This window comes from Filicampus tigris, chromosome 9 (genome assembly GCF_054856515.1).
Source record: "Filicampus tigris isolate MCC_2025a chromosome 9, RoL_Ftig_1.0, whole genome shotgun sequence".
In the NCBI taxonomy this organism is placed as follows: Eukaryota; Metazoa; Chordata; class Actinopteri; order Syngnathiformes; family Syngnathidae; genus Filicampus; species Filicampus tigris.
Genome location: NC_141225.1, coordinates 25,763,222 through 25,784,831, shown reverse-complemented (window position 1 = coordinate 25,784,831; position 21,610 = coordinate 25,763,222). Strand labels below are relative to the sequence as shown.

Genomic DNA, 21,610 nt, shown 5'->3' with positions numbered 1-21,610 from the left:
GAATCCAATTATCTGAAGTTAAAGTAAACAAACTCCCTTGTTGACATGAGACATACTTTGGCTGTAGCTTCTGCCAAGTCAACGTATTTTGAAATGCGTACAAGGGTTGTTCTTTTGTTGCAAGAACTGGGTAAAAAACAATTGTTCCCATTTGAGATTTTTGCATTGAGGGATTTGCAGACATGTCGGGCCAAAGGAAAAAGTCTCGCGAGTTGATGAAGAATGCGGCGAGTTGTTTGAATGCGTCGTGTCGCAAAGGGGAACAAAGCAAGCAAGCACGTCAGCCTTCAGTTCAAGTTTATTTTCGAGTGCAAATCATACCAAGCGAAAGTTTCGCGTTCATGTAAATGCTTGTTGGATGGAAATGGCGAGTATGAAGCATAGAAACATTTCCACGTTACGCCTTCACATTCGGCTCACCCTGTGACATCGCTTCCTGTCCTGGCGCGGGTTTCAAAAGGTCAAAGTTCACAGTCCGTGTTTGTTTGAACAAAAACGCAAAAAGGAGGCCGGCGGCTATAAAAGTAGAAAATCACACATCTGCTAAGAGGAATGAAATGAAACGTTCAGTCACATGATGCTGGTCCTGTTGCCGTGACCGCCGCCTGCCTCCCTCTCCCGCAACGATCAACGAACGATCTGTGATCGCGCGGCAAGAGAGGACGAGGACGAGTACGGGGATGGGGACGGGGATGGGGATGGGGACGGGGACGAGGACGGGGACGAGGACGAGGACGAGGACGAGGACGAGACTTGAGCCGTTGGCAATTCAAACTGGGAAGCCAAGCGGACGTGTGCCCTTGACAAGCGTTGGCGGCACGTCCCACTAGTGCGCTCAACGCCAACGTCGCACTACAGTACTAGTACGCCCAAATCCTTCTGCCAATGTGCCGGAGTTGTTTCTACTAGTGCAAACAAATGTTATGCAGGAGTGGACATCACCAGTGCACCCTTGTTACTCTACTGGTGTGGGCTAATGGCGCCAGTCCTTTCTTCAAGCGGGCCCTTGTCCTTCTTCTAGTTAGTGCACGCTAGACGTTCCACTAGTGCACCCGGCTCATTCTACGAGTGCCTGCCAGTCATTTCTATGGGTGCGCCCCCGTTGGCTGGATGGGTGCGCCCCCGTTGGCCTCAGAGCAGGAAAAAGCAGCCATAAAGAAAGTACAAAGAGCGTACGAGTTGACCGACAGCCGAGCGGGGCACGCGAGCAGGATGTGGCGCCGACGTCCGCGGGCTCAAGGCCGGGCGCTCAATGCGGCGCGCCGCGGGCGGGCGCCAGCGGGTGCCAGTCCACCCAGCGCTGACCCGGCACCAGCGACCCCAGCGGGACCAAGGCCTCGCCCAGCGGCGTGTTGTCCCAGAAGGCGCCGTCGGCCAGCACGCGCACGTGCAGGCGCCGCCGCTGCAGGTCGCCGCGCGGGATGCGCTCGTACACCAGCTGCAAGGCAAAGGCCGCATCGTCAAGGCGACGGCAACGCCGGTGGAAGGACAGCTGACTTTTGCCATCGGTGACTTGCGCAATGTAGAAGGACAAAGCAACCTTGTGCCCGCGCGTTAGCCGCGTTAGCCACGTTAGCTCCGCAGTTGCATCTGCGAAGCGGCGACAAGCATTCCCCAATAGGAGCAGCTGAAAGCGGGCGTCCAATTTCCGCTGCGGTATTCATGCGCATTTTCGAGCGAAAATGCATGGCGTGCTTCTTGGTTTTGCCATCAGAGTTCTTCTTGTGTGTTGTTGTGTTTGCAAGCGTACCATCTCGTTGTATGTCGGGTTGCAGGTGCGTCGCGCCGCCTTGGTCTTCCTCTTGCTGGTCTTTTGCGGGTCCGGCAGCAGGTAGACTTTCACGTACGGGTCCGGGTCAGTACCGTCCTGAAGCGGCTGCTGCTGGCACACACACGCACGCAGGGCAGTCAGCGCCGCCCCGCCCCGCCCCGCCCCTGCCAAGAAGGCTCACGCCCAAGACGACGCACTGACCAGGCCTCGGATGTGCATGACCATGATGAAGAGTTTGTCGTTGCGGTGGCAGATGGACAGTTTGACCTCGCCCAATTCTTTGCCCGAAGCCGGACTCCACGCCATCTCTGACACACACATCAGGTGTGACCGCTTCATTTTTGTTTGTACGCCAGGCATGCCGATTTTCTGCCGGCTCGCGTATGCGCTCAATCATTTTTATTGCAAGCATGAGGACGTGACGCAGCGGTCCGATGACAAGACGCGGCACCCCACTTGATACTCGGACTCAGTGCAAGTGCGTGCGTGCGTGCGTGTTGCGTAGTTGCCATGCACACCTGTTTTGGCGCTGCTTGGTCCCGCCCGCTCGTCTCTGGGTAGAGGGTGGAAGAACGTGTACACCAGATCGCACTGCACATGCATACACACACACAAACACGCAGTATCATATTTTGCTATCACCAAACATTTATTGATGTGTGCGCCGAGTGGAAAGACCTGATACAGCGCAGCTGACCCGCCCTGGCTGTGTGTCTGAGTGCGCAATGCTGATATGGCATGAGCATTTCTGAGAAACGCTGTGTGGGGGTGTGTGTGTGTGTGTGTGTGTGCGTGCGTGCGTATGTGCGTGCGTGCGTGCGTGCGTGCGTGCGTGCGTGGGTGCGTGTGTGAGTGAAATGGAAACAGAATGTTCCAACACGGAGCCGAGTTGAGAGGTGAAGTGGTTGCAGACATTTGCTAACATTCCTGACGCTAAGTCACAATGCTAACGATGCTAACCGCGGTAGCGTACGCACGTGTTATCCATCCCAATTCAGAACGCATCTTTGCTCATGTTCGACACAACGGCAATACGTACATTTTGTCGTGGTCACTTGTGCTTGATTTCTTGACCGATTTGTGACATGCCGTAGATGTATGCTTATGTAGTCGGAAAACAATGTTAGACGGGCCTTTTAAACGCCGCGCTGTACTAATATACCGTAGTTCCAATTTGCTCGGTCGCGCTTTTACAAAAAGATGAAGAAATGGACTCGAAAGGCCGTCGCAAACATGCCGTCTGTTAGCAGCTGGATGGAGCAGTCATACGTCTGGTGAGGACAGAACGGGACGGACTGGCGAAATGTAAGGAGGGAAGCGCTTTACAAGGACGAGGACGGACGGGGTCGGGGCATGATCGTTTTATGAATAGGACGGAGGGACGAGGGCGGGAGGTCCAAAAGGGCTGGAGCGGCCATCCCTGCGTACGTGCGTCGGCTTTCCATTTCTTTCTTTCTATCGCTGGAGAGACGTGGCCTGCCATCCATCGCCGGACTTGCAGCGGCCTTTAGAGTTCCACCCGATATTTGTTTTGACGAAACACCGCCTCCCGGTGGCCGCACAGGCGACAGCGTCACTTGGTCCCTCCCTTTGCTCTCTCTGGGCCAATCAAAAGCTCCCACGATCGCGTCCATTTGGATGAAGAACGAAAAGCGAGAATGCCGGAAGAGAGTGGGGATGAAGACTTGAACTGAACGTGAAAGTCATACTTTTAACTTACCTGTTAAAATATGACCACAGTAGTAAGTCTCCCTAGTAAGACTTTGACTCAACATAGAAGGTTAGTCTTCTTTAGTGTTTTTCCACAGACAAAGTCTGCGTTTGCTCTGGTGAAGATGCCGGCCGACTTTTTGACGCAAGCCAACTGGAAGTTGAGGGCGCGTCCCAAAAGTGTGTCGAGCGCTCGCGGAGGAGCAGCTTCTCCGCGTGCTGTTCCCTTTGCGACGTGCGGCCCAACTGACCTGCGCGACGTCCTGCGCGGCGTGGACCAGGTGCCACACGTAACCGTTGAGCTCGTCTTTGCGCCGCTCCGCCGCCGCCTCGCCGCGAGAGCGCCCGATCACCAAGCGGCTGGGGAAACTGGCGGCGGGTCAAGCGGCAACGTCAACAGCGGCGACGGCGGCGACAGCGGCGACAGCGGCGACAGCGGCGACAGCGGCGACAGCGCCCGCCCGCGCGAGCCGGCCATCACACGTACCTGGGAAGCTTGGAGGAGGGGAACGTGAGCCGGAGTTTGCTGTGAAGTTCCTGAAACTCGTCGAAGGTCCTCTGCACCAACTGCGGCTCCCGCTGGCCGTCACGCTCCACCTTGACCACGTACGTCTGCCGGACGGCCGCACAGCGTCAGCGCGGCGAGCGGGCGCGCGAGGCCACGAGAAGCGGCGCCACTGACGTGAGCTTTGGCGCGCGCGCACACGTAGAGGCTTCGGATGACGCCGTCGCTCTTGGCCGAGTGCGCGCGAGGGGCGAACGACAGCGACGGGACGTCCTCGCCGCCGGCGAACTTCATCTGCGCCAGATTGTGGATGAAGAAGTTCAGTTTGGTGGCCACGCTGCCCAGGCTCGACTCGATCAACCTAACGCGCACACACAACTTTGCATCAGCCGGCGCTCCGAGCTCGCGTACATACCTGATGTACTGAGGACATTCTAGAGCGCCGCCTCCGGACACAAGTTGAATGAGTTGCCGGCTGAGCGTCGGCGCTCGTATTGCAAATGGGCGAAATGAGGCAACGTGTCCGCTCCCCCCCCCCCCGCAAAATCGTTTTCCCGCAAGCCCGGCGGCGCACGAGCGCAGAGCCGCTTTGGTTGCGCAAAGCTTCAAAAGCAAATGGCGTTCTTTGCACCTGGTGAAGTACATGGTGGCGTCGGCCTCCGACTCGTGAGGCCTCAGAGCGTCGTAGACGTACTTGAGATCGTCGATGTCGGACAGCTCGGGGATTCCGCACGACAGCATCTTTGAGACAAAAAAGGCAGACCGCTCACTGGCCGCTCACTCGCTCCGCGAGCGCGCGCGCGTGCGCCCACCAGGCCGAGCAGGTTGAGGAAAAGGTGCGCGTGCTTCCTGATGAGGTTGTAGGCCTCGCAGCAAAGGTCCACAAAGTCGTGGAAGCGACTGGACGGTTTGTCGCCGCCGTTGATGACGTAGGCCATGTCGGACGTGAAGACGAAGGGGGCGCGGTCCCTGCGGCCACACGCGCACACGGTCAGGCAAAGTCAAAAACCGGCAGCGGGTTCTAAAAGCGGCGTTGACGGTGACGAGGCGTTTTGCTGGCGAGGCGCAAACGCCAGCCGGCCAGACTGCATTGACAGAGTATGGACAGCAGGTGGCGGCGCTATGCACCAAAGGCAAAGTTCCTCAGGCTAAGAGCAACAACCAATGATTGAGCACAACGTAGCGTCGAATACAGAGACACTCGTTGTGAGTTAAGCTTCGCATTTGTGTTTTGACTTTCGGAAAGAGGACTTTGGACTCGGACGTTGTCAAACGGCCCACGCTCAAACTGGTTTGAAAAAGAAGACCCATTCAAAGACAAGAACATTGTTGCTTATTGTCACGGCAACTTTCTTTTGGTTTGCTTCACAAGGACTAGGAAGCATTTTAATCCGCCGGCATCGCACCACGAAAGAGTTCGAGCGGCGGCGCTTAACGGCGCTTAAGTCAAGCGTATGCGAGTGTCAAGCCCGCACGTGATCGTGGACGTAGTGCGCTCCAATGACCACTTTTGTCAAATCGGTTCAGATGGTGGATGCATTTTTCACCTGTTGGACCTCCCCCGCCCCCACCCGGATTGACGACGGACGCACCGGCCGACCTTTGGCGGACCGCCGACGTTTACCGACGGAAGCGCGGTTGAAATCACGCGCCGGACCGAGCGAGATGACGGACGGGTAGCCGGGCCCCCAAAGTTGAGGGAAACGCCCACCTCTGCGAACATGCCCGTTCCAAGCGTCCGTCATGACGGACGGCGCGAGGAGAAGCGCACTTGAAGAAGGCTCGAAACGAAAGCAAGCGGTTGGGAAGGATCGGCGGCCGCTTTGACTCACCGCTTGATGTTGCCGAACATCTGCGCGTGTCCCAGGAACTTGCCGAAGTCGATGTGGAACATGTGGCCGCTGGTCTTCAGCATGATGTTGTCGTTGTGCCGGTCGCAGATTCCCAGCACGTAGGTGGCCACGCAGCAGCCCGCGCACGAGTAGATGAAGTTCTCCACCGCCTGCCCACACCGGCCGGCCACTTGAGTGTCGTGCCCGGCCGGAGTAGGCGGGGCCACAAAGTCCAAAGCCCTTTGGCTCGGGCCGCCGGCAGGAAGCTGCGGCCAAAGCCAAAGTTGCCTTTGACCCGGTGGACCCGGTGGACCCGGTGGACCCGGTGGCCCCGGTGGACCCGGTGGACCCGGTGGACCCGGTGGCCCCGGTGGCCCCGGTGGACCCGGTGGCCCCGCCCTCTCCGGCTTTGGCGGCTTTGCGGGCCAACCGACGGCCTTGAGAGAGAAGTCGAGTTTGTTCCCCTGCGAGCCTTTTGAAGCCGAGTGCTACTTCTCGGCCGACCTTCTCATCTCCCCGAACACGTTCGCTCCGATTACGTCTGCTATTGAGGGCTTGGGAAAAAACGTTTGGCTAAGCCTGACACCACAAAAGTTAGTTGAGAAAAAAAAAAAAAAAAATCCACCGGGAAATGGTTGATTAGGTGGGGCGATTAGCCAGATGGAATAACTGATGGGCTCATCAAGCACAATTAATGAGCCTCATTTAAGTCAAGACACAAGATGAGGAAAGGGAGAAAGAGCAACACGCAACAGCCATTTCTCAAAATCTCTGTCAGTGCTTTCAAATGCTCACTTGCTCGAAAATTCCTCGAAAATCCCAATGGCCCTGGGGAGGCGACGTCAGGGAGGACTATTGGCTGTCTGCATGTTTTGCTCCGCCATTTGTGTTCAAATATCCACTAGGAGGAGGCTTTGTCAAACTCTCAACACTAACTGTTAGCTGGTCCAAAGGATTTTCCGGGTCATGTATTAGCATTAGGCTAGCGGGCTGCTCGGAAGGAAGCCAACGGAGCTGGCTTGTTGGTTTGCTTGCTTGTTTGTTTGTTTCAAATACACAAGCTGCTCAAGTGATGTGGAAACACTCGCAAGACTTGAGACGCACCACGAAGGCGGCGGCGGCGGCGGCAAGGCGGGGCGGGGCGCACCTTGTCGTACTGCTCGTCGGCAGGGTTGTGCTTCTGCAGCCAGTCGGCCAGCGGCCGGTCTTTGAAGGATCCCGTCACGCCGTGCCCCACCTGGATCCTGCGCAGCGTGTCGGCCTGAGGGATCATCTCCACCATGCCTGAAGGCAAAGAGGCGCGGCCGTCAGTCGGGCCCGGCCCGTCCCCCGCCGCCCCCCCGCTCGCCGAGCGGCCAGCCGCCCCCCCCCGCTCACCGCGGCCTCGCCCCGTGGAGAAGCACTTGAAGATGACCATCCTCATGTCCAGACCCTCCTGCAGCCACATCTTGTTCATGATGCGTATCACCTGCAGCGTCAGCATGTCCTGACGCAGGTCCTCGCCGGACTGCAAAAAGGCACCCCAACAACAAATGGCGGGGAAGGGCAAAGTCACCACAAGGCACACTGGATTCCATCCTTTGCAAACATTTCAAGTGGAAAAAAGGAACACAGGAAGAACTCCATCAAAGACTAAAAAGTCAACAATCATTCGAAATAACAGCAACGAATCCTTCAAAACATGGCAAAAAGATTCAAACTACGCAAAATGAAACGGCTCAAAAATAAACCCTCCAAATAAACCAGGGGTGTCCAAACGAGGGCCCGGGCGCCGTTTGCGGCCCACCGTCCATTCTTCAGTGGCTCAAAATGTCAAAATTTGTCATGGCCCACAAGGCGAGTTGAAAAAAACATGCAAATAAATAAAAAACAACATTGAAAAAAAAAGGGCGGAGGAGGGCCGAGGTGCCTCAACTCTGACCGAATTGCTGCTTTTCTACATAGGCAAAGAAACAAAGCAACTATTTCAGAGTCAAATATGAACAATTTCTCCTTTCCCAAATACTGATGAATAAAGACGATTGAATTTGACAATTTGACAAGCCCGTGAAAGTTGAACAATTTGAAAGTGGCCCCTGCATCAACGCATTTGCATCAATGCGGCCCTCAGACCAAAAACTTTGGACGCCTCTGAAATAAAGCAAAATAACGCTCCAGGGAATGAAAAGCAAACAGCATTTGATCAATAATATTCGGATTCGGAAATTCCAATCAAGAACGGCGGTCTGACCTTGAAGATGACGTTGATGTCGTCACCCAGCAGGTCCACGTTGCGGAAGCTCAGCTTGAGCGGGACGGCGTTGGAGTTGAAGAAGGAGCACGCCTGCCCGACACGGAGGGAGGGACTTAGGGAGGCGGCGCTCCGCGGCCCGGCCGCCGCCCGGCCGCCGCTTGGCCGCGCCCACTCACCGGCACGTCGATCCCCCGCACCAGCAGCGCCGGGTTGAGAGGAAGTCTGCAGCTGCTGTTGACCGAGAAGAAGCTCTTCATCTCCTCCAGACCGTCTCGCAGCACCGTCTGAAGGCGCGCAAAACAACAACACGCCAGACGGCCGCAAATGAGATGAAGACCGCCACGTTTGGACACCTGGACCAAATCCGTTTGACGCTTCAGACAAAAATGCTTTGTTTGAGTTTTTGCCCGTCGCTGTTGCCGTGGCAACGCGCCATTCCAGCAAAAAGCGGAGCTTCTTGTACATCAAAGCGCGGACATTTTTCAAAGCGGGATTGGTCGGCACGTGCAACAGTCCAAGACTTGCTTGGACGCGCTTTTTCTGCCATGGCTATCATGACGTCCTCCTCGAGATCAACTTCAAATGTGGGTGCTTCACCGACGCCCCGACGCTGAGCTCTCTTGCAAATGTCACATTCATTGAAATTCCAGGACTGAGGATTTTTTGGAACATCCTAGTCGCGACGCTCGCACGGCAACGCGACGACGCCGCCTCGGCCGGCGGAAGGCCGCCTCGGCCGGCTGACCTGTCTGGCGGCGGGCGCGGCGTCTCGGACGCTCTGGGCCACCTTGGCCAGGATGGACACCATCCAGCACTGGCGGTCCAGCTGCTCTCGCAGGCCGCCGCCCACGCAGCACAGCAGGGCGGCCAGCAGGTGCTGATAGCGAGCGCGGAACTGGCTGTCCTGCAAGTTGTCCTTCAGCAGCCTGACGGACGGACGCACGCACGCGGGACAGGACAAAGGGAGAAGGCTCAAAGACAAGAAACTGGGAGGAAGGCGCGTGGGGGCAGAAAGCGGCAAAGTCACCAAAAGAGGTAGTGAGCGACGCTCAGGTCTCCGATGGCGCGCCGCAGCAGGAAGCGCACCAGCGAGCTGTCCAGGTAACACTCGTACTTCACCGCCTCGGCAAAACAACAAACCGGGAGAAAATGCCGTCAAAAAGGCCCACTTCCGATCGGACAAAGTGAAAAAACAAAACTCGACATTTCAGAATTCATTCAGATGACGGCAGAATAAAACGTAAAAATGAAAAACTCATCACGTAACTGAAAATTCTGAATTAAAAGCAACCCCCCCAAACTCACACAACAGAAATGTCCAAATTAAAAGACGAAACAGCATCCGTAATGATCAAAGTCAAATTGAGTGCAATCAGAAAAACCAATAATGGCAAATGAACCCCCCCCAAAAAAACAGAAGAAACAAAATACACAAGAGCAGACCAACAGAACGGAAGCCAAACGAATGCAGGAAAAAAGAAATCGATCCGACAAATACAACAAAATCAAAGGCCCAATAATGAGTCGACTTAACAAAATGAATGTCACGACTAAATTCTAAATGAATCAAATACAATTCCCAAAAGACCAAAGAAAAGATGAAAAACGAACATCCCGGACGCAACCCAACGCTCCAATCCGAATGGAAACAAAACAAAGAAAGAAGCGCGCAAAATAATGAATGACCGAAGCCAAAGCCCATCAGTCTGATGAATGAAAAGGAATCACTCTTGCGTGTGATCACTTTGCTCAAAAGTTGTTGCCGGGTCGCACCTGCACCAGCTGAGGCAGGAAGTCGATGAGCTCGGGCTCCGAGATGGCGTCCATCCACCGGACGGCCGTCCTGCGAAGCTCCTGGTCCGGGAACCTGAAACGGGCGCCGTCGCCGTCGCCGTCACCGTCGCCGGCAGCGGCAGCGGCGATACTCCGATACTCACGAGGCGTGCAGCAGGCCCAGCGCGTCCAGGTGGCCCGGGCAGGCCCACTGGCCCAGCAGCGCGTAGATGTCGGGCAGGCAGGCCCACTGCCAGCAGGGGGCGCTGGCCAGCACCAGCGGCAGCGCGCCGCTCTCCGCCTGGCAGAAGGCCTTCTTCTCCCACACCGCTCGCTTGTCCTCCGCCGTCAGCCTGAAACGCAACGCCTTTGCAAGAGCGCTCGTGCCGACGGGCGGGCGGGCGCTTTGGGCGAGCGCTTTGGGCGGGCTTTGGCTGACCAGAAGAAGGCCTTCTTGTGCAGGACGTCCCGCAGCGCCGCCTGGCCGCCGGCGTCCAGTCGGGAGAAGTCGTACTGAGGGCAGAAATCGGCGGCGGGCGGCGTGCTGAAGCGGACCTCCAAGGCCGAGGATGGGAAGTCCACCTGCCGGCGAGAGGGGAGGCAGGGCGTGAGAAGCGGGCGGCGCGTGAGATCGGCGCCTTCTCCGGCCGCACCTGCAGGATGACGCTGTCCGGCTGGCAGAAGTTGGGCGAGCCCGAGCGGGCGTTGACGCTCCTCCCCGCCGTGGAAGGCCACAGGCCCAGCAACTTCCTGCCGCGCGTCAGCACGCTGCACACGCCCACCGCCGTTATTACGCGAGCGGCCCGACGGCCCGGCCGGGGCGGCCGGCCACTCACTGCCTGAAGTCGAAGAGCGGCACGGTGACCCAGCCCAGAGCCTCGGCGCCGCGCCGCTGCCTGCCCTTCTCCTCGCCGCCGCCGGGGGGCGGCAGGGAGCTGGCGTACAGCGTCACCGTCAGCTGCGTCTCTCGGGGGAGCTGGCTGACCTGCACCGGGAAAGTCACTCTGCGCTCGGGCGCACGGGAGGGAGGGGGAGGGGCGGGGAGGGCCGGGCCGGGGCGGGGCGGGGCGGGGCGGGGCGGGGCGGGGGGCAAGCCATCGTTACGGGTGAGACCAAAACGCAAGAAGCGGCCGTGCCGTGCCGGGCGAGGGCGAGGGCGAGGGCGAGGAGGCGGCGGCGTACCTCTGGTCCCACACCACCAGGTGGAACAGGTATTTGCTGAACGACTGCTTGCTGGTGTGCTGCGGCGCGCAGAGCTCCGCCCCCCCGTGACTCAGCGCGCACGACAGGAAGAAGCCCTCGTAGCTGCCAAAGACCACACGCAACCACCTCCATCAAGACTCCTCCTTCGGCCGCTCGCTGAAAGAATCCTTCCCGACATTTTTGCGCACCATTCAAATGTTTCCATTTCCCGCAAAACGGTTTGTGGGACTTGAACACGTTTGAACGGCGCGCCACCGGGGCCTTTTTGGTTGGGCGCAGGGGGCGGAGCTTGGCCCACGAGTAAAACTTGCACACAAACACTGCCTTCTCTCGCTTCTTGTTGGTCACAAAGTCCACAGTTGGAGAAAGGTATCGGTTCGTGATCCAAGATGGTTTTGTTTTTTTACTTCCTGTTTGTCTGACCAAAGACAAACTGTTAAAAAAAAAAAAAAAAAACATTCTCCAAAATGTTTGCGAAACTGTATGTCATCGCAACATGTGACATAATGGACCGATCAGAGCAGCAACAATTCCTGATGTGCGCGTGCGTGGCACGTGTCGCAGACCTGGCGGCAACAGCACAACGCGCCGGTCGCGTGAATCAATGCGGCGCCGAGGCGGGGGTAGAAAGAAGCCTAAAAAGAAGCCTGAAAAGTAGCCTGAAATTTGGCCGCCTCGCGACCACGTCAAACGCATGAGGGCCGATTAGTGGGCCGATTAGCGGGCCGGACTAAAATCCGTTCTTTTGTTTTGGTATGGAGGTACTTTATGAAAGTATAGTATCGGAGTCAAGATTTTGCTATGGTGACAACACTAGTGATGAGTGACTGACATGACTGCGTGTGTGCGTGTGTGTGTGCGCGCGCGCGCGCGCGGGGGCCGCTCACCTGGCGGCCCAGGTGACGGGCACGCGGTGGGCAGCGTAGACGTTGAAGGAGAGCACGTTGGTGACGCGTCCCGCCTCCTGGACGGGCGCGGCGCCGGCGCGGTTGTGCGGCGCTGTGTGGAAGTTGGCGTTGAAAGTGGCGCAGTAGAGGTCCAGCAGGTCCAAGATGGCCGCCGTCAGCCTCTCCACCACCTTCTCTGCGAGCGGGGCGGGGCGGGGCAGACGCGCGTGAGGACCGGCGGCGGGACGCCGGCGAGCGAGCGAGCGAGCGAGCGAACGTAACCGGGCTTACCTCGGTTCTCGCGGACAGCCAGCGCCGAGGCGTCCTGCGGGAGGCGGCCCACAACGCATCGCAAGACGTCAGCGATCGACAACAACAACAACAACACCAGCGAAAAACAAGCCCACCCTAGCTAGGCGCCCCCATTTCAAACTTGTCTTAAGCAACTTGAATTGAAACCTTCACCCTGGCGCGAAAGCCCAACCTCGGCCCGAAGGACAATCTTGACTTTACGGCACAAGCTTCGGCCCGTCTCCAGAGCCTCGTTTGCAACCTCGGGCCGCCGTTGGCTTGAAGCGACGCGCGTTTGGCGGCAAGCTTGGCAAGAAGCCGAAGAACCTGGCAAGCGGACCTTGAGGACTTTGGGCTGCAGGCGGCAGGGACAGGCGGGCAGGCCGCCCAGCGCCGCCGTCACCTCGGGCGTCTCCACGGCCGCCAGCGAGCTGCACAGCGCCTTCACCGACTGGACCAGCCGCTCCACGCGCGGCGCCAGCTCCGCCTGCCGGGGAGGGGAGCGCACCGCCGGCGGGTCGGGTCAGCGCCGCGCTCGTTGACGCCGCCGCCGCCGCCGACCGCCTTACCTCGGCCAGCGCGAAGGACTCGGCTTCGTTGTGGAAGGTGTCCAGCAGCAGCGTCAGAGCCTCCCTGCGCACAAAACGCCAAAAGTGGTGCGCCACGCAGCCAAAGATTTTTCAAAGACATTTTTTTTCTGCCATGTTTTTTTTGTTTTCTGGTTTCATGAAGAGGAAACGGCGAGCCTGGAACGTTTTGTGTGCCCGGCGCGCTAGTCTCCGCACGCACAAGCCGCGTTTGTCGGCCTCGCCGCCGGCGGCCGTCTCGCGCTGCCGAAGGCTAACGCCGGCCAGCGGCGTCTTCTCGTCATTTTCTGTCTCTCGGCGCGACGTCCGCCAGAAGCGCATTTGCCGGCTAACAAAGCAATTTGAAACGCTCCCTCCCAAAGTGTCTGTCCGCCGGGTAGTTCAAGCCGCACTCGGCAGGATTTTGCCCCGCTGCCTCTTTCCATTCCACCGTTCTCATCAATTGCAGATGAACGGCGCTCGAGCTGCTCACAACGGGAAGAGTTTTCAGACGCAATCGGGTTCCAATTTCCCGGGCGCTTTCTGAAAGGAGTGTGCAATTTGACTTTTGGGCCGCGGGTGGCAGTAGCGATCGGAAAGTCCAAATTTCCATGTTGGTCCGCGGCATCACCAATGAAAGGAAAAGAAACGAAAAGATGGGCGACGCGCGCGCGCTCGGCCCGGCCGGCCTTGGCCGCCTCTCACCTGGTGACCGTCTGTTTGATGGGTCGCTCCTGCAGCAGGATGCCGTGGTTCAAGGTGGACGCCAGCCGGTCGTCCTCCTCCTGCCGGGTTGAAAAGTGACAAAGGCTCACCGCGAGTGGCGGCGAGTGGCGGCGAGTGGCGGCGAGAGGCGGCGAGAGGCGGCGAGAGGCGGCGAGAGGCGGCGAGTGGCGGCGAGTGGCGGCCGCCTCTCGGGGTCGTCCCTCGCTTTGGGCGGGATAGCTCCCGACCTCCCGGGATAGCCGGGTGACTTCCCGCAAAGCGGAGGTTGACTTTTGGGAGGGCGGGGCCTAGCCACACCTCTATCAGCCATTTACAACGCCAGGGGCGAGGAAGCCTCGGACACACATTCCAAGTCAATCTTTCCGTCACAAGTCATCAGACCGACACGGTACAAATGCGTGTGCGTGCGCGTGCGCGCAGACCGTGCGTGCCAGCTCCGTGTTGATGGACGCTCTCTGAGTGAGGATCAGTCGAACGTCCCAGTCGAACTTCAAGCACTGTTGCACGTACTCCAAACCTGCCAACGTCTGACAACTGCCGCACACGCACCCGCGCACGCACACGCACACGCACACACACACACACACACACACACACACACACACGCACGTGCACGCACAACAGCACCATAAGAAGAAAACAGAAGATTGGACCGGAGCACGTGCGTCCGATGCACACAAGTGTGCCAAACCTAGAGCAGAGCGCGAACACGATACAAGACAATTTTATGAACGCCGTGCGTTTGGAACCGACGAGAGCTCTAACAAAGCGCTTGACGTACGACAGCAAAAGAGCCAGAAGACAAGGAGCGAAAGCAATAAATGAAGGCAAAACGCAATGGACGGCGGAAAGCGTCCGTCTCGCGTCGGATCAAAAGCCAAAGAATAGAAATGCGTCTTCAAACGGGTTTGAACAATGGACAACATTCCCTTTCATTTCATTGCATTCCAGTTGAATCATTGTTTGAGATACAAACAAACAATATATTTGAGGGAAAGTGGCCATCTGGTTCCAGGATGAACGAACCGCAGCAGAGAGACAAGACAGCCCTTTGGAGGATGTTCAATGATATCAGGAGAAAAGTCCGCCCGTTCTATGTGGCGCGCCCCAAGGTTCAATTTTAGGCCCAATGCTTTTTGAAGCTTTTTATCAGGGGTGTCAAACTCCAATCCTCGGGGGCCGCCCTCCTGCATGTCCAACGCGCCTGATTCAAACCATCGGGATCGGGATCAGGCTCCTGCGGAACTTGCTGATGATCATTTGAAACAGGTGTGTCGCAGCAGGGGGAGATGGAAAACGGGCAGGACAGCGGCCCTCCAGGACGGGCGCTCGACAGCCCCGCTGGATACGCCCGCCTCCGGGGGCGTCGTCGGGAGCCGCGGCCGCGCGGCCGCGCGTCGTCGTCCGCGTCTCCTGATGACGCGCGACCTGCGGATACCCTTTCAAATTGCATTTTAGATATCAAGTCAGAGAAGGTCCGACAGCTCAATCGGGACAAAACGCAGGTTTTAGTTGCCGGCCCCGAAGGTCCGAGAGAGAAACTTCAACCGAAACTACAAGATTTCAAATCCTCGCGAACCTGGATGTCGTTTTTGACCCTGAGCTCAGTTTCATTCCTCACATCGAAAATGGAACCGGGATCGATTTTTTTATCATCTTACCAATATTGCCGGAGTCTGCCCGCTTCTCTCTCAGGCTTACCGGAGGGCGGGAGCGCAGGACAGCAGTTCTCGAATCGGCCCCCCGTGGGTTTCGGGATCGATTCTAAGGTGCGTTTTTCAATGTCTTAACGGTCTGGGGCCATCTTACTGATCCGAGCGGCTTTGATCATAGCGACCCTCGGGCATCCCGAGGCCCGCTTTTCATTCTTGCCGGGCCGCATTCGGCCATTTTGGTCCACAGCTTCGGAGTAGCCTGCCGGAGGACGTCGGCTCCGCGGAGACTGTTGAGATTTTTAAGGCGAGGCTCGAGACGTCCCTTTTTACTTTGGCCTTTAAAGAACTGCTCTTTCTCTTTGGATCCAGCACCGGTTGGATCTTATCTTACTGCTTGTTGTTAGCGTCTTAGCGTCTTTAATCGTTTTGTCCTTTAGCTTGCTTGTTTTCTGTTACTTTTAGCTCCAGCTGGGGGGCCTCCAGTTCATCTGGGCCGGGGGTCTCTGCGACGGCCCCTTTCTCTCTCATGGGCTGAGCGGTTTCACTCGAAAAGCTCCACCGATAAGCACGCAACGTTTGGAACGCGCCGCGTTTCAAAGGTCATCGCTTCAAAGGCGCAAGCCGCCGGAAGACGCGCCCGCGTCCGCCGTGCCGTCCTTGGCCATTGGACCGAATCGCGGCAAAGACGTCAGGGGCCGAAGGAAGCGCTTACTTTTGGAGGTACTCGTCATGTCCGCACACCTTCAGCAGGTAGTCGTCCACATCCAGGTGGTCCAGGTCCTCGTGAGCGTAGCACAGCGTCTGGTAGATGATCAGGTCGGCCGTGGAAGAGCCTGGCGCACACGCACACGGGTCAGCGCGGGCGGGGCGTCCGAGCGGGCGGCCGGGCGGGCGGTCCAACCGTCGCAGCTGAAGGTGAGCGGCTCCCTGAAGTGGGCGCTGACGACCGTCACCTTGACGCTGAGGCCCGGCCCGCGGTGGAGCTCCTCCTGGCCCACCCACGGAGACCAGAGCAGGCCGGCGTTCTTGGAGCGCTCGCCGTGCGGGTACGCCGAACGCAGCCTGGGCAAACGCGGCGCGGCTGTCAGGGGCTCAACTGTCTGTCAATCAATCAATCAATCAATCAATCAATCAATCAATCAATCAGACCACCTGCAACAACGGAGGCTGCATTGTCTAACATCTTTCACATCACCACAAGTGAATGCAGTGGCGTTTTTGTTGTTGTTTGTTTTTTGTGTATTATTTGTGTATTTTGGGAAGTGGAGGGTGGATTGCTGCTAGAGTCCCACACAGTGTTTTGGCTTGAAAGCTTTTTTTTCTTCATTTCCTTCCGCCAACCGTGGGGTCAGACATCCGACTTTTCGTGACCGACGGGCCGGGCCGCATTTGCGCACCGCAACGGGGCGCTCGAAAGCAGCCCGGCCAGCCTCGAGGTGAGAGCGGACAGGTAGGCCGGCGGCTGATCGTTTGCTTCCCAACGGATTCGTCCGTCGCGTCTTCGATGCCTTGAATTTCAAAAAGCGGTTTTGATTTCCATCCTTTTTTGGAAAAAGTGGACATTAGCTCAGACGGACAGAAGACGCCGAAGCTAAACTTGCTACAAAAGAAAAGAAAAAGGGGCCGGTTCACAACCCGTGCCTCCGATTGAGCCAGGAAAAGCGCCGCCCCCCGGCCGCCCGCCCCCGAGCGCCAACCTTACTCACACGTCCAGCATGTGGCAGAAAGCCGCCACCTCCTGGTCGCGCTCCTCAGACACCTGGAAGAGTTCGTAGCCGAAGCCGCCGCTCCGGGAGCCCGCCGTCACCTGCGGGCCAAGCAAACGAGCCTGGCGTTAATGCGCGCTGCCCACGGCCCTTCACAGGCGGGCGCCCGCCCACGTCGTCGTCGTCGTCGAGCGGGCCGCGCGTTCTTCATTGGCAAATGTACACCTCGCTAAGCCCTTTCACGCGACGTCCGCACCGATTCCGGGGAATGAATGGCCCAATCGCACTTTGGGGTTTTTGAGCAAGGAGAAAGTGGTGCAAAATTTGCTCCAAACAAAGTACAGTTATCGAAATGCTGCTATGAAAAGGAACACGAGAATGAAAGGTCCCCCCCCGCGCGCTAAAGGTAGCAACGACGCGCCAGCCGAGCCCTTTTGGGGCGCTGGCATCTTACCGGGTCCGCCGACGCTCGGCGCTGGTTCTTGTTGCTCTTGGCGACGGGCAAGTAGGTCCTGGGCGGGACTCGAGGGGGGAGAGTGTTGCTCCGCGCCACGGGCTTCCCCGGTGGGTGGCGCCGGCCGCCGCTCAGCGAGTCGTCGATGATGTCGTAGTCCGGCTCGGCCGAGAGGACTTTGGGCGGGTCCGCGTCGGGCGTGTACACGTTGACATCGCGGGTCGCCGCGGGCGCTCCGACAGGCAGGAAGGGCTTCTCTGAGCCCGCCGATGGCGGCGGCGGCGGGATGGGGTTGCGCGGGGGGACGGCGGGGGGCGTGTCGTCAGGACAAGTTTGGAAGCCTTCGGGGAGGAGCTCGGTGGGCTCGGGGGCGTCCAGGATGTCGAGGCGCCTGCCCTGGGGAGGGGGCGCCCCGGCGGGGAGGTCCGGCCCGGAGCGGGAACCTCCGGCCCGGCCGAGCGAGGGGTCGGACGGGGCCGGCTCCCCGGAGGCTTGCTGGGCGGGGGCCAGCTTTTTGTCCCGCTTGAGCCTGGAGAGGGCGTCGTACTCCATCTGCAAGGCCTCGGCCAGGACCAGCTCCTTCTGACTCAGTCCCAGAGACTCCAGGCAGGCCCAGCTCCCGCCCCCCGCCCCCGCCCCCGCCCCCCGCCCCCGCCCCCGCCCTCGCCCCCGCCCCCGCCCCCGCCGCCCTCCTTCTGCGGCTGCGCCGCCGACATGACGCGAGCGCGGCGCTCCGCTAAGAGGACACACAACAGCAAAGACGGTTAGCTGCACAACATTTGCCAGACTCCAGTTGAGCGTTGCAAGATGTTCAACGCGGCAAACGTGCGTGCCATGGGGATGACGGGGAATTTAGGGGAGGAAAGCTGCAACGTCTTACATCCAAGGTCTTGTTAGCGCTCGATGAGCGAGCGCTACGAGGTCGCGCCACAAAAGCTGATGTCAGTTGCCACACAAAATGTCACGAGATTTGGACGAGAGTCCGGGCCTGAAGACGGCTATGAGCTTGGACTTTGATTGTAGTGGTAGCGCCACCTATTGGCTAAAGGAAATACATGTTGTATTCTTTGACGCGGGATAGCGATCGGTCAGAAAAGGTTTGCAAATGGGATGGGTCGACCCGATCGACTGGAATTTTGCAAGCGACTGCGCTACGTTGAGACTTAGATCATCAGTTTGTGAGTTTTCACAAAGCGCTGTCGACAAAATGTCTCAAATAGAGAAGAGGAAGACGCGGCCTTCCCGACTGGATCTCAGGGACTTTGAAATGGAATATTACCGAGCGCTACCATATGTTTCTTGAATGTCTGATGAAGTTGCGGTCGAAGCAGGCCAAATGTTGAATGCGATGACAACCGCCAAATTTGCACCACCTGTAGTGCGAGCAGGAATAGAAAATAGCCCAAAGGTGGTACGGACGGCACCGGGCAGCACCGTGTGACCTACAGACTTTCTTTTTGCTTCTCCTCCCTGCAGCACGAAGGAAGGAAGCTAGGAAGGAGGGAGGGAGGGAGGGAGGCAGGCAGGAAGGAAGGAAAGGTGTAAAACAAAAGAATGGCCGTCTGGAAAAACACTCCAAGAGGAAACGGCGGCTGACTCATTTTCGGGGGGGACATCCGGAGCACGTCGCAGCCGCCCCGAGACAACCTGGCCAGTGGTGGCGTTGCACGGCGTCATCCCGCCGCGGCGCAGAGGGAAAACGGCGCTCCCTAATATTCAACTTTGGAAAATCAGGCAGCAACGACAACATTCGCCATTGCGGCAATTCAATGCCGCTCCTTCTGGCGTGCTCGCCTCGGCCGCGCGGCGGCGCTGGAAGACAGGCGGACGGATATCAGGCTCATCCGGACCTGCTGGCCACTCGACATTTCCAAAAAGTGCCGTGCGAGTTACAGGACAAAACAAACAGGAAATGCATTAGATCATTCATACATGGCGTCACAGGCTTTATTTCAAACGCTAAGGAATCCAAATGTGTCTCGAGGCATGATTTAAACACCCGTCCCGCACAGAGGCCACTGGCCTAGCATTGGGAGGGCGCCCCTTCCACCATTTTCCAGACGTCTCAACTCCTCAGTACGGCACTGATATTAGTCATTCATCCCAGAGGACAAAGAAAGTGTGAGGAACTGCCGCACCTTTTGTCCTCAATCTGTTGCTTAATAGACCACAAGGCAGTTGCCGTTTAGCGCTCGCATTAAGTAAAAGGCTAAGCTAAAGACAAAAAGTTCTTGCCTTCTGTTCAGTTTGAGAGTAAACTTTGGATTGGAGTCGCTTGTTTGCTTGCGTTTATCTTTGATGGGAGGCAAGTGAAAAAAGCAACAACCCATGCAAGCAAACATGATGTGTGTGTGTGTGTGTTGAAGTGGGTCACAGCTGCTTTTGGAAAAGGAAGCACCTCCCCCCCACACCCGCCACGTTTGACATGCGCGGACAACGACCGGCTAGCTGTCGTCAACGCGCAGAAGTCTGTGTGTGCGTGTCACATGGTCGAGGTCAGACTTTCACCCTTGGGAGTCACAAAAGAGGGGGATGGGATCAATCTCGACCTTTCAAACACACACACACACAAAAACATGTCTTACACACGCGCACACAGTTGCGCTGTGATGATAATGAGGGACCGTTGGACCTCATCATCCTCATGTCATCATAGAGCGAATGAGGCGAGAAAACGTGCTGATGTCATCGTCACGATTGTGTGCGTCTCCATGGAAACGCACTCTGGTCCCCAGTTGAGCTGAATCAGCATCCGCCGGCATGTGAACGCTTGTGATTGGCCGCTTCAGCATAGGCGGGCACAACGTTCAGGTGACAGCACGGCTGCTCACTGCTCAACACTCGCCCGCATTCACGACCACGCGCGCGCAGAAATGACTCTGACGTCACATTCTTGCCACACGTTCGTGCTCCTATCAAAGTTTTCCAGGCACACAACAGCAACGACGTCATGCTTTTTCAATGCCTGATCACATTGGCCGTAATGGCCTTCGTGGAAATCAAGTGTGGGCAACCGCGTTGTAATAAAACGGCAAACCTACAAGAAGAGACACCTGCACCACAATCGTGATTTGAAGGCGGCCCACAAAAGATTCGCGATCCCTTGAAGCAGCACAAATTTTAGCCGGACTTGTATTTCAACATTTGCTAGCAATTCGATCGCGGTGTTTAGCACCTTTCCAAAATGTCAAACGCCCGTGCGCTTGAGGACTTTCCAACGGAGGGCGGCGACGCTACTTCGCAGACCAACATCTTGATCTGGACATTCATTTGGGGCGGATTATATTCATCACGACCATCTTTACAACACGCAGTCCTTAATCCCATTTTCAACCCAACAAACATAATCCATGTGGTCACTGTCAGTCGCACGAGTCCAGCTCGTTTCAACTGGGTGATTTAAAAAAAAAAAAATGATGCAGTTTGGCGTGAGCGCTCGTCGCCGGGACAGTCGCGAGTTGACCGAGCGGGCGCGTCAAAAGGTGAAAAGCGAGCCATCGCGCATGCTAACAAGCGCCGCTAAACCGTGCTAACGCATGCTAACGTGCTAAATGAGCGACGAGGTTGATGTTGACCGACCTGGCTGGCTGGCTGGCTGGCTGGCGGGCTGGCTGGCTGGCTGGCTGGCTGGCTGGCTGGCTGGCTGGCTGGCTGGCGCGCTGGCTGGCGCGCTGGCTGGCTGTGGCGGTCCGCCCGCGGCCGCTTCACCGCAGCCGGTGTCGTTGGGCGGCGCAGGGAGCCGTCTTCATTGGAAGCCCAAAAATACAAATACAAATCCCTTCCGAGTGAGCGAAGTAAGACTTTCTGGTGGAGCCGCGGGTTATTCCTGGTGCAGTTCTTCCGAGCGCAAGTGAAGTGATGGCTGGCCGCTGAGGCGAACAATGCGGCGGCGGCGGCGGCGGCGGCGGAAATCTCGCGGCTCCCCCGCAGGCTCGGAGCCAGGCCACACTGACCGCAACACACGCGCGCCGCCCGAGTCGATTTCCTTTCTTTTTTTTTTTGGACTCTCGCCTCCTCCGAACAAGTGGAATCCAGTCCAATTCGAAAGTTGTTCCGCAAGTTGTTTTCAAAGTAATAGTGCTTCAAGAGTTGAAAGTTGCGTTCGAATGTGTTGACGCCAACAGATTTGAGTCGCTTCGGTGAATGTTAGGGGTTTAGCTTGTTTCGCCGTTCCCAGAACATTTTAATTTGGATGATGATCACATATCAGCAGTACTTCCGGCTACGCTCATTCCAGCGCTTGACTATCAGAGGGACTGCTGCAGAAGAAGAAGGTGAAACAGTGACATCTAGCGGCC

At 57.5% G+C, this 21,610-nt stretch overlaps 1 protein-coding gene across 7 annotated transcripts; it reads right to left on the bottom strand.

Annotated features, from left to right (window-relative positions):
• Positions 1–280: 280 nt before the first annotated feature.
• On the bottom strand, positions 281–21,496 carry pik3c2b (phosphatidylinositol-4-phosphate 3-kinase, catalytic subunit type 2 beta). 7 transcript variants are annotated; one of them, XM_086041085.1, is made up of 33 exons: positions 20,892–21,494; positions 18,193–18,354; positions 17,313–18,048; positions 16,859–16,959; positions 16,054–16,214; positions 15,865–15,985; positions 13,920–14,031; positions 13,477–13,556; positions 12,775–12,838; positions 12,546–12,692; positions 12,206–12,239; positions 11,915–12,110; positions 11,007–11,129; positions 10,661–10,828; positions 10,478–10,592; positions 10,264–10,406; positions 9,989–10,177; positions 9,825–9,918; positions 9,079–9,173; positions 8,797–8,977; positions 8,228–8,335; positions 8,049–8,141; positions 6,966–7,325; positions 5,819–5,988; positions 4,799–4,955; positions 4,618–4,727; positions 4,164–4,347; positions 3,969–4,093; positions 3,733–3,850; positions 2,290–2,362; positions 1,973–2,079; positions 1,751–1,879; positions 281–1,438 (listed from the first exon to the last, which is right to left on the bottom strand). In XM_086041085.1, the coding sequence occupies exons 3-33, from the start codon at positions 17,862–17,864 to the stop codon at positions 1,250–1,252; spliced, it is 4,599 nt and encodes a 1,532-aa protein (XP_085897211.1). In that variant the 5' UTR covers positions 17,865–18,048; positions 18,193–18,354; positions 20,892–21,494; the 3' UTR covers positions 281–1,249. The 7 variants fall into 7 exon arrangements, 6 of the variants coding, with proteins under 6 accessions (XP_085897211.1, XP_085897215.1, XP_085897210.1 ...); XM_086041089.1 differs by having other exon boundaries at positions 6,966–7,102; positions 7,196–7,325; positions 18,193–21,492; XM_086041084.1 differs by lacking the exon at positions 18,193–18,354.
• Between the last annotated feature and the right edge of the window lie 114 nt (positions 21,497–21,610).

What these genes read in the sequence shown, in the direction of transcription:
- pik3c2b (XM_086041085.1), bottom strand. Translation starts at nt 17,864, where the DNA reads ATGGAGTACGACGCCCTCTCCAGGCTCAAGCGGGACAAAAAGCTGGCC. An exon ending in CTGGTGGTGTGGGACCAGAG is followed by an intron (nt 10,829 to 11,006) that starts GTACGCCGCCGC and finishes GCCCGAGCGCAG; the next exon opens with AGTGACTTTCCCGGTGCAGG. An exon ending in CCCTCCTCCAAGCTTCCCAG is followed by an intron (nt 3,851 to 3,968) that starts GTACGTGTGATG and finishes ACCCGCCGCCAG; the next exon opens with TTTCCCCAGCCGCTTGGTGA.